Source organism: Onychostruthus taczanowskii, unplaced genomic scaffold, assembly GCF_017590055.1.
Source record: "Onychostruthus taczanowskii isolate IOZ18803 unplaced genomic scaffold, ASM1759005v1 scaffold56, whole genome shotgun sequence".
NCBI lineage: Eukaryota > Metazoa > Chordata > Aves > Passeriformes > Passeridae > Onychostruthus > Onychostruthus taczanowskii.
In genome coordinates, this window is record NW_024503235.1 from 574633 (window position 1) to 586482 (window position 11850).

At 52.7% G+C, this 11850-nt stretch overlaps 1 protein-coding gene across 2 annotated transcripts in view; it reads right to left on the reverse strand.

Moving 5' to 3' along the window:
• Nucleotides 1–212, reverse strand: part of LDLRAP1 (low density lipoprotein receptor adaptor protein 1) — a 16058-nt gene extending 15846 nt beyond the window's left edge. For both annotated transcript variants that reach the window (XM_041417437.1, XM_041417436.1), the window contains exon 1: nt 69–212. In XM_041417437.1, coding sequence (XP_041273371.1) covers nt 69–153 — 85 coding nt within the window. In that variant the 5' untranslated portion in view covers nt 154–212. The remainder of the gene's footprint in view (nt 1–68) is intronic.
• Nucleotides 213–11850: the final 11638 nt, after the last annotated feature.

An 11850-nucleotide genomic window follows, 5' to 3' on the forward strand; every position in this document is an offset into this window, starting at 1 on the left:
GGGGGGGGGGGGGGGGGGGGGGGGCGGGGGGGGGGGTGGGGGGGCAGGATGCGGGGCTCGGCTCTCACTCTTGTGCCTCCCGCCGGCCCAGGGCGGTTTGTGCACGCTGGGGCTCCTCAGCAGGGCCCGGCCCGCGGACTTGAGCGCGTCCATCCCGGCCCGGCCCGGCCCGGCCCCAACGCAAACTTTCCTGCGGCGCCAGCGCTGACCGCGTCCGGGGGCGGGGCCATGCAAATGAGCGGTGACGTCAGCGTGCCACGCCCTGCGCCACGCCCACGCACCCCCGCGGCGCCAAAGCGCTGCGGGGTCCCAAAAAGTGTGCGGGGTCCCTAAAGTTGTGCGGGGTCCCCAAAACTCCGCAGGGACCCAAAAGTTCTGCGGGGTCCCCAAAACTGTGCGGAGCTCCTTAAAGTTGTGCGGGGTCCCGAAAGTCCTGTGGGGTCCCGAAAGTTGTGCGGGGTCCCGAAAGTTGTGCGGGGTCCCTAAAGCTGTGTGGGGTCCCGAAAGTTATGCCGGCTCCCCAAAACTCCTCGGGGTCCCAAAAGTTCTGCGGGGACCCAGGAACTGTGCGGGGTCCCTAAAGTTGTGTGGGGTTCCCAAAACTCTGCAGAGTCGCCAAAGCTCTGCGAGGACCCTCAATTGGTGCAGGGTCCCCAAAAACTCCTCAGGGACCCTAAAGCCGTGCAGGGTCCCCAAAACTCCTCGGGCTCCCTAAAGCCGTGCAGGGTCCCCAAAACTCCATGGGGTCTCCAAAGCTCCTCGGGGACCTAAAACTCAGCAGGGTCCCCAAAACTCTGCAGAGTTCCCAAAGCTCTGCAGGGACCCTAAAGCCCTGCAGGGTCCCCAAAACTCCTCGGGGTCCCCCAGGTGTGACAGCACTGTGGGGACACCGTGCCCCAGCCACACCCAGGGGCTGTGGGTGCCCCCCAAATTCGGGGGTTGCTTCTCCCCAGATCTTGCCCCCAAATCCCTCCTCCACACGTCTGGGGGGTGCAGCTCTGCAGGGACCCCCTCTTTCCCTACTAAAATTCGGGGTAAGGAACCCCCTCCGCTCTCTCCATGCCCAGGTGACCCCAAAAAATTTGAGCTTGCCGCAGGAGGGGTTTGGTGGCCCAGGATGGGCTGGGACATCGGGATGTCCTGCCGTGTCACCGCCTGCTCTGAACGGAATTGAATGGAAGATTAAAGTCCTTGCAGGCTTTCTGAAATGAAAGGATCATAATGAGGAGGTTAAACCCCAAATTCGGGATTTGGACAGTGATGCCTCCCAAAGCCTATTATTGATAGAGACATTGAAAATCCCCTTTTTTGCTCAAATCGAACGTGCCCCTCTGGGTTTGTAGCTGGGGGAATGCCTCCCAAAGCCTATTATTGACAGAGACATTTGTGTCATTAAAAATCCCCTTTTTTGCTCAAATCGAACGTGCCCCTCTGGGTTTCTAGCTGGGGGCTGAGGCAGGGCAGTCACACCAAGTTCCTGTCCCTGGGACACCAGAGGGGGACTCCAAAAATCCCGGTCTGGACTGGGATGGAGCCACGGCTCCGTCCCCACCGAGTGCCTGGTTTGAATCTGAGCACACGAGGGTGAGCTGGGCACGCTGACAACTCTGGAAAGGAGAAACTTCCCGGAGCTCAGAGCAGGCAAACACCAAAAATCCCCCAAAAATCTCCCAAAAATCCCCCAAAAATCGCTGTGTAAGGAACAAATTGAACCCCTTGCACAGCCCGGTGCAAAACCCCCTGCGAGCATCTCTGCTCACGGGCAGCTCCCGCCCAGACCTGGGAGCCGCAGGGGTTTAAGCCAGGCTCAAATGTTTCTGTAAATCACGGATGAGCTCAGCCCTGCGGGGCTCCTGCTTCCAGCCCCTGCCCGGCTCCGGCAGAGCCATGAATTCCGGCTGCAGGTGTGGATTTCCCTCCCGAATTCTGCATTTATCAGTGCCTGAATGAATGCCACCCTGCTCCTTCCACAGGGTCCCAGCTGCCACCAGCCCGTCCTGGCCCTGCAGCTGCTTTTGGGGTGTCCCCCAAAGGGCACAGCAAAGCCCCCGGCCCTGCTGCCTCATCCAGGGCAGTTTCCCACTGAGTCCATCCCAGGAAGTCACGGCTGGAGTTTAAAATGTCCTTGTTTTGGGGGGGAAAAAATAAAATAAAAATAGGAAAGCAGCTGCAAAGTGCTGCTCCACACCCATTTCCCAGGGTGGGATCCCCGGCTCTCCTCCAGGGGAGGAACCCCGGGACAGGCAGGCCCTGAGGACCAGGGAAGGAAAGTCAAATTTTTGAATTTATTTTTATTTCACGCAGTCCAGAGCCCGCAGAGGTTTTGGGGAAAGCTCCTCGCTGGCTCTCCTGGGCTGCCCCGGCTGCCAGCCATCCCTGTCGCGATTATTGTCCCCTGTCCCCACCCCGGGGCATTCCCAGCTCTCCCAAACTCAGGAATTTCCAGCTCCATCCCTTTTTTTCTGCAGGAAACACGGAGGAATCCCGGCTGCTTCGCATCACAATGAGACCAACGCCGCTTTTCGGGGATTCTTCTGCATTTCGGGGAAATTCCTGCGGTTTTTTTGATTTTTTTTTTTTTTTTTTTTTTTTTTTTTTTTTTTTTTTTTTTTTTTTTTTTTTTTTTTTCCTCTTCCCCTTTTTTTTTTTTTTTTTTGGTGCTGCTGATGTTTTCCCAGCTGTCCCTGAATTTTTCGGAGCGATCTTTACACGGAACTCGCAGCCCAAGGCCGGTGGCCGGAGGGTGGCTGGCTGCTCGTTTGCTGCAGGATTTAATTAACCAAGGCAGCAAAGCCGGGCTTTGCTCTCTCTTCGTGTTCTCAGCGAAGCGTTCTTGGCAAATCAGCAGCTCTGGGGTGGGGAGAGGCGATCCCGAGGGAAATGTGAGCTCCCTCCACTGTGTCAGACCCCAAAAAACGGCGGAGCGGGCTCTGTCTCCCTCCTGGGTGATAAAAACACCAATTGCTGACATTTCCCTTCTCTGACATTTCATTAAGGAGGAAACAGCCCCAGCGGCTCCAAACGGGCTCTCGCTGGCATTTGCTGGCCCTGATTCGGCAGAGCTTGGCGAGGGGGTGTCCCTGTCCCCAGGACCCCCAAATCCCCCCCGGCTCAGCCCAGGAATCACCTCAGCTCCCCCCGCCCGAACGACACCCGGCCCTCTCTGCAGCCCGCAAATCTCATTGATGGGCCTGCTCGGGACTCCAATTAGCGCAGTCATTAACAGGTTGTTAATGAGTCAGTTAACATGCCTTGGGAATCTATGGAGAAAGGGCATTGTAAATATGACAGCACCAAATACTGCCCGAAAAAGAGCTGAGTGTGCCGGGGCTGCTGAGGGCGCAGGAGGGAGCAGCTCCAGCAGGGACGGACTGGGACAGACTGGGACAGACTGGGACAGACTGGGACGGACTGGGACACTGCTGGGATGGGCAGGGACACACTGGGACAGACTGGGACACTGCTAGGACGGACTGGGACGGACTGGGACAGACTGGGACAGACTGGGACACACTGGGACGGACTGGGACAGATTGGGACACACTGGGACACTGCTGGGATGGCCTGGGACAGACTGGGACGCTGCTGGGATGGCCTGGGACGGACTGGGACAGACTGGGACACACTGGGACACTGCTGGGATGGCCTGGGACAGACTGGGACGGACTGGGACGGACTGGGACAGACTGGGACACTGCTGGGATGGCCTGGGACAGACTGGGATGGACTGGGACAGACTGGGACAGTGCTGGGACAGACTGGGACACTGCTGGGATGGGCAGGGACTGACTGGGACAGTGCTGGGACACTGCTGGGATGGCCTGGGACAGACTGGGACAGTGCTGGGACATTGCTGGGACAGCCAGGGACACACAGGGACACTGCTGAAATGGCCAAGGACAGCCAGGGACACTGCTGGGATGGCCTGGAATCGCCAGGCTGGAGCTGGGAGCCGAGGTTTGACACCAAACACTCATTCTAGCAGCAGCCAAGCCCCGCAGCCTGGATTCTCTGTGTTTTGCAGGTTCTGCTGCACTGCCCTCGGGTTCCTCTCCCGCTGGGGCTGGTCCCAGGGAAAAGCTGTGCAGGAAGGCACGGTGTGGCACTTTTGTGTCCCAATGCCAGCCTCCCTTCAGCCCCCCAGGAACCCCCCGGGGCTGCCCCCCGGCTCCTGCACTCAGGATTTCTCTCCCTCCAAGCTGTTTTTTTCCCCTTTTCCCTGCTGTTTCCCCCTCCCCTGCATCCCCAGGGGCAGATTTTGCTGCTGCCGGTGTCACTCCCAGCCTGGCTGTGGCAGAGCACGGAATTGAAGGTGCAGGCAGGAACAAAAGCAGCTGTAAAACAACAGATGGGCAGTGCCTGGGCCGCTCTGCTGGGGCAGATTTTGGAGCTAATAATAATTGTAAACATCTCTGTGCACCGTGGTTAATCCTGATAATCTCCTTAGCCCAGCCTGGGCTTTGCTGGGTGTTTTTGTGTGCTGGGACATCCCTGAGTGTCCCCTGCCCCAGCTGGGATGGCTCTGCCAGCAGCAGGGCAGTGCCAGGGGTGCCAGCCAGGTGAAACAGAAAATAAAGATGCCACGCTGAGCCCAGGTCCCATTTCCAGCCCTGGCTGTGCTTCAGCCTGGTCTCAGCAGCCCTGGAGTTTTCCACAGCCCCCAGTGATGTTTTCAGCTTAAAAAAAAAAAAAATCTCCATCAAAGCACGAGGATTTGGGATTTTTGTGGTTGGAAATATGATGAGCACGAGTTCAAAAATGCACACAGCCAGCAGAGAAATGTGACTTTTTTATTGGTTTTTGGTTTTTAATCTCTGGATCTGGGGGAGGAGCTGACTCTGGGGTTTGGAGCTTTTAATAGAAAAACTGGAATCTGCTCCCGTGGTGGAATCTTCTCCTGCTGGCCCAGGGACAGAGGGACACAGAGACAGAGGGACACAGGGACAGAGGGACAGAGGGACAGGGGGACAGAGGGACAGGGGGACAGAGGGACAGAGGGACAGGGGGACACAGGGACAGAGGGACACAGGGACAGAGGGACAGGGGGACACAGGGACAGGGGGACAGAGGGACAGAGGGACACAGGGCAGAGGGACAGGAGGACAGAGGGACAGAGAGACACAGGGCTGGGCTCCTCAGCAGCTGCTGGGCAGGAGAAGTGCAGGTGGGAGGGGTAGAAAACACAAAAATCCTTTTTAAACTCAAAAAAAATCAGATTTTTTTTTTATTAAGGCAAAATAAAAACCCCAAAATCAAACCCAAACCTCACCTCATTATTGTTAAAAATTCCCTCAGAAACAAGGTGGAAAATGTGTTTTTTCTGCTGGGCAGTGCCAGAGTTCTCACCTTGCCCTCAGCTGCTGGACCCTCTTTGGCTGAGAAGCAGAACCAAGGCTCAGTTTTGTCTTTGCTTTCCTGATTAAAATGCTTTTTTTCATCATTAACTCCATTTAAGTGCCTGTTTTCCAAACTCCCAGAGGGCTGCAGCTCCCCTTGGAAGCCCAGGGGAGGTTTTAAGGCCAGTCAGGAATGCTGGAGCTGCCCCTCTCCAGGTTTGGGTGGCACAATTCCCTTTTTGCTCGATTTTTCCTTTAGATCCACCAGCACTGGCCACGTCCCTAAAACCACAATTCCCAGGGCAAGGCAGGCCCCAAAAGTTCATTAAAATGGAAGGGTTAAAAGGTCAGCTCTGCCTGGCACAGGGGCAGGGAGAGCTCAGCTCCCAGCATTTATTATTGCAGCTCTTTGCTGCTCTCTGATAATTTAAATTTGTGCATTCATTAAAGCAGCATTACCAATTCCCAGCGTTCCTGCTCTCCCATTCCCTGTCCCGGCCAGGATCTCAGTTTATTCCTGACAAAAATTCCAGACCAATCCTCTGAGGCAGTTCCTGAGCCCCTCTTTGACGCTGGGCTCTCCTGCTGGCTGCCCTGGGCGGGGAAGGAACATTTCCATTCCCATTCCATCCCAAATCCCATCCCCAATCCCGATCCCATCCCAAATTTCATCCCATCCCCATTCCCATCCTATCCCCATCTCCATCCCATCCCCAATCCCATCCCAAATTTCATCCCATTCCCATCTCAATCCCAATCCCATTCCTGTATCCCATCCCCAATCCTATCCCAAATCCCATCCCCATTCCCAATCCCATCCCCATTCCCAATCCCAAATCCCATCCCTACCCCCAATCCCATTCCCATTCCCAAATCCCCATCCCAAATTTGCCTCACCTGCAGCCCCCCATCCCCCTCCCCTTAGGCACAAATTTGGGGTGAGGGGACCCCAGCTTTGTCCCAGCCCCCCTCCCTCCCCAGGGTGTTTTTCCAAAAACCACAGGAATTGTTGGGAGCAGGAGAGCATCTCACACCCGGGGTGACACCGTCACTGCTGCTGCTGCTGCTCCCATGGCAACCTGCCTTTGTTTCTGGGAGCTGCTCCATCACAATTAAGGAATAATTAATAAAAATCCTCCCCTGCACGTGGGCCCTGCCCCGGGTGCTGCCCCCGCTCCCCTGGGCCACGTGCAGGGAGCAAAGGGTGGGAAAAAAAGGAATTTTCCTGGCCTGCTCTGGTCACAGGGACAGGCAGGGCCCAGCTGGTGATGCTCCAGGAGAAAGCTGAGCAGGGAATGACCCTGGGCTCCATCCCATTCCCATTCCTATCCCCATCCCCATCCCCATCCCCATCCCCATCCCCCATTCCATTCCCATTGATTCCCATTCCCATTGATCCCCATCCCCATTCCTAACCCCATTCCCATCCCCAATTCCATTCCCATTGATTCACATCCCCATCCCCAATCCCCATGGATTCCCATTCCCATTGATCCCCATCCCCATCCCTATCCCCAATCCCCACTGATTCCCATTGCCATTGATCCCCATCCCCATTCCCACTGATCCCCATCCCCAATCCTCATTGATCCCCATCCCCATTGATCCCCATCCCCATTCTCCACTGATTCCCATCCCCATTGATCCCCATCCCCATTCCCATTGATCCCCATCCCCAATCCTGCTCCCAATCCCAATCCCATTTCCAATCCCATCCCCGTCCCCAATCCCATTTCCATCCCCATCTCCATCCCAGGTTCCCTTCCAATTTTCTTTGGCAATCCCATCAGCACCTGGGGAAGCGTTGCCAAGGAAAATGCAGGAGCTGCAGCCATGGCTTGGGAATTCCAGGGGTTTCTGCACAGCTCAGCTCCAGCCAGAAGCCAGGGGGGGGTTTTGCTGCTCCAGCCTTTCGGGGATCCATAAATCCAGGAGCTGGGCCCAGCAGAGCCATCACAGAGCAGGGCTGGGCACCGGGCTCCTGCCAGGCTCCAGCTGGGACAATTCCACCCTGCCAGGCTCCAGAGAATTCCATCCTGCCAGATTCCACTCTTCCTGCAGCTCCAACAGGACCACCCAGGCAGGGTTTGGGGTCACACCCCAACCTGGGCAGAGATTTTGGGGTGGCAGCCCCAGCCCAGGCAGATTTTGGGGTGGCAGCCCCAGCCCAGGCAGATTTTGGGGTGGCAGCCCCAGCCCAGGCAGGGTTTGGGGTCATACCCCCCAGCCCAGGCAGATTTTGGGGTCATACCCCCCAGCCCAGGCAGATTTTGGGGTCATAACCCCCAGCCCAAGCAGATTTTGGGGTGGCAGCCCCAGCCCAGGCAGATTTTGGGGTGGCAGCCCCAGCCCAGGCAGATTTTGGGGTCATCACCCCCAGCCCAAGCAGATTTTGGGGGGGCAGCCCCAGCCCAGGCAGATTTTGGGGTCATCACCCCCAGCCCAAGCAGATTTTGGGGTGGCAGCCCCAGCCCAGGCAGGCTTTGCAGCACAGATCACTGTCAGACATTTCTCTCATCATTTCAGCACAGACTGTGGCAGAAGGCAGCAACCCTGCTTCCCTGGGCGCCTCTGGAATGGGATCATTCCTGACTATTCCTGATAATTCCTGCCCATTCCTGGTAATTCCTGCCCATTCCTGAGCCCTCCCAACCCCCCGGGCACAGCGAGGTGCCCCTGCCTGGCTCAGGGCATCCCAGAAGAGCTGAAATTCCTGCTGGAATTCCTCCCCCTGCATTAAACCCCGGGCTGTGTCAGCTGCCCCTCCTCCTCCTCCTCCAGGTTTTTTGGGATCCCAGGAGGATCCAGGACTGGTCGTGCCCTCAGCTGCTCTCCCCCAGCCAGGTTTCCCCCCAGGTGACCTTCCCCAATCAAACATTAACTCTGCAGCAAACACTCATTAGGGAGCATTGGCTGCCTCTGATAATTAAGGCTTTAATTAATGCACTGGCTGCACTTGCAGCAACAGGTGTCATTTAGGGGGGGAATTAATGAATCCCACTGCCAGGCAGGGCAGGAGGAGCTGCTCAGATCCCACTGCACTTTCCAGAGGTGCTGGAGCTGCAATTAATGCAGATTAAGAAGCGCCAAACACCAGGATCAGCCATTCCGGGGGGGAATGGTGCTGCAATAATCCGCTGCAGGATGCATCGTGCTGTCATTTAGGGGGGAAATTAATGAATCCCACTGCCAGGCAGGGCAGGAGGAGCTGCTCAGATCCCACTGCACTTTCCAGAGGTGCTGGAGCTGCAGTTATGCAGATTATGAAGTGCCAAACACCAGGATCAGCCATTCCGGGGGTGAATGGTGCTGCAATAATCCCACATCCCCAATCCCAGAACAATCCCAGGCACAGCAGGGCTGCAGGCAGGCAAAGACTGCTCTGGGATGGGGAGAGGAGGAGCTGCTGCTGCTCAGAGCCCACCTGGAGGGGAGGGAACAGCCCCAGCTCAGCCCAGAGCCGCAGGAACCCAAAAATAATTGAAAAAAAACCAAAATCAGGGTGGCCCTGGCAGCAGTGCCAGGCTGAGTCTCTGCCAAGGGGGGTGACACAACAATTAAAGTCCCTGCAGAGTCACCAGAGCAGCTCCTGCTCAGCTGGGGCAGGGCTGGAACACAGGAATGCAGAGAATCAGAAAATGTTGGGTTCTGTGACTCCTGGGGACAGCAGCAGGGAGAGGTGCCAGAGTATTTGATGGAAAAGTGGAGTCATTCAGGTATTTGATGGAAAACTGGAGTTATTAAGGTATTTGCTATAAAACTGGACTCGTTCAGGTATTTGATGGAAAACTGGAGTTATTCAGGTATTTGCTGTACAACTGGAGTTATTCAGGTATTTGATGGAAAACTGGTTTTGATGTAAAACTGGAGTCATTCAGGTATTTGATGGAAAAGTGGATTTGATGGAAAAGTGGACTCATTCAGGTATTTGATGGAGAACTGGACTCGTTCAGGTATTTGCTGTACAACTGGAGTTATTCAGGTATTTGATGGAAAAGTGGATTTGATGTAAAACTGGACTTGTTCAGGTATTTGATGGAAAACTGGAGTTGATGTAAAACTGGACTCATTCAGGTATTTGATGGAGAACTGGACTCGTTCAGGTATTTGCTGTAAAACTGGTTTTGCTGTAAAACTGGAGTTATTCAGGTATTTGATGGAAAAGTGGATTTGATGTAAAACTGGACTTGTTCAGGAATTTGCTGGAAAAGTGGAGTTATTCAGGTATTTGCTGTAAAACTGGATTTGATGGAAAACTGGAGTTATTCAGGTATTTGCTGGAAAACTGGTTTTGCTGTAAAATTGGACTTGTTCAGGTATTTGCTGTAAAACTGGAGTTATTCAGGTATTTGCTGGAAAACTGGACCCGTTCAGGTATTTGAAGTAAAACTGGATTTGCTGTAAAACTGGAGTTATTCAGGTATTTGCTGTAAAACAGGTTTTGCTGTATAACTGGAGTTATTCAGGTATTTGCTGTACAACTGGACTCGTTCAGGTATTTGCTGTACAACTGGAGTCATTCAGGTATTTTTGCTGTAAAACTGGAGTTATTCAGGTATTTTTGCTGTAAAACTGGACTCGTTCAGGTATTTGCTGTATAACTGGAGTTATTCAGGTATTTGCTATAAAACTGGAGTAATTCAGGTATTTGCTGTAAAACTGGATTTGCTGTATAACTGGAGTTATTCAGGTATTTGCTGTACAACTGGACTCGTTCAGGTATTTGATGGAAAAGTGGATTTGATGTAAAACTGGAGTTATTCAGGTATTTGCTGTATAACTGGAGTTATTCAGGTATTTGATGTACAACTGGACTCGTTCAGGTATTCCCTCTGGCCGCTGTGGGCACAAACCCGAGCACAAATCCGGGGATTTCTGAGCCCTCTGAGCCGAGCTCCCTCTCCCTTCAGGCTGGGGAGCCACATCCAGGTGTCACATTTAGGGAAAAAAGGGATTTTTCCAGGCTGGGCAAAGCTCAGGATTGGGGCTCAGGCTCATCCAAGGCGTCCTGGGCCCTCTCGTGGCTGGTGGGGACAGGGCACCAAGGAATTTCTCTTTATTTTCTACCAAACACACACTTTGTGCTGTTGGAAGGAGATTTTTGGGGTTAGAGTGCAGAAAATCCATCTGTTGCACACAAATGTCCTCAAAAATGAAATGTTTGGAGCAGCTCCTGGGCACGGGAGTGGCAGGACATTATCGTGTCAAATAATAATGATAAATATTAAAAAATAAAATAAAATAAAATAAATAAAAGTTTGGAGCAGCTCCTGGGCACGGGAGTGGCAGGACATCATCATGTCAAATAATAATATTGATAAATATTAAACAACAATAAAACAATAAAATAAAATAAATAAAAAATTAAAAATAATAAAATCAATAAAACTAATAACATTAAAATAATATAATAATATTAAAATAATAAATAATGAAAATTAAAATAATAATATAATAAAAATAAAATTAAATATTAAAAATTAATTATATTAAATAATAATTATTATAATGATAATAATGATAATGATGATAACTCCTCAGGGAAGCCCTGGCAGTGCCTCCAGCAGGATCCTGGGACAGAGGAGGTTGGAATTCCCTTTGCCTGAAGGATTTGACCTGGAGGCCCAAAACCCCAGGAGCCAAAGCCAAGAGGGAAAATCCAGGTCATTCACCCCAAATCCACTGCAGGACTCCAAAAAAAAAAGAGATTTTCCAACACAGAGAACTGGGCAGAAACAGAAAGCAGGAGAAGCTGCTCCTGCTTCGTGCCTGACAGAGGCCAAAGGCCAAATCCAGACTCCAGGAATCTGAAGTGACCTGGTTCCCCTGCTCTCAGAGCCCCCACACAGGGGAAGCTGCTGATTTTTTATTGATTGGAACCCAAAAGCAGCTGCTCTTCCTTCTGCTTCACTGCTGCAAAAGGAAAACCTCACCTGCAATAACAAACCAGACTTCTCCTTTGGGCTTCCACATCAGGGCAGTTAAAAAAGCCAAAAAAAACAAATTAAAATGATTTCTTTTTCTCTGCAAGAAAATGTTTATTCTTTGTGAACCCCACAGGAAAAAGAGATGCAGCCAAGACCAAGCAGTGAACAAAAAGGGAGCCCGAGGGGGCAGCAAAAATCACAAAAATTCCATGTTCTGCACAGGATGGAAAACCCCTGGGAGCTCTGAGCAGCTTCTGTGGTGCCAGTGCCACTGGTGGCCCCAAAATGCAAACCACAGCAGCGTGCACAGCTGGCTGCAGCTGGAGCCAGGGATGCAAAGGATGGAATTTGGGTTTTTCTACCGACCTGCTCCTGTTGTTGGTGTTGTTGTTCCAGGAGGCAACGTGCCAATTAACACCAGAATTTAAAAAAATTAATTCTTTTCTTTTCAGAACCTCCAGAGTGCATTGTTTGTTTGTAAAATCCTAAAGCTGGGGCTGGATTTTTTTTCCTTGGTTTCCCACCCTCCCAAGATCTGCCCCACCCCAGTGCAAAAACCCCTTTTTCTCTGCCTATAAACACTCATT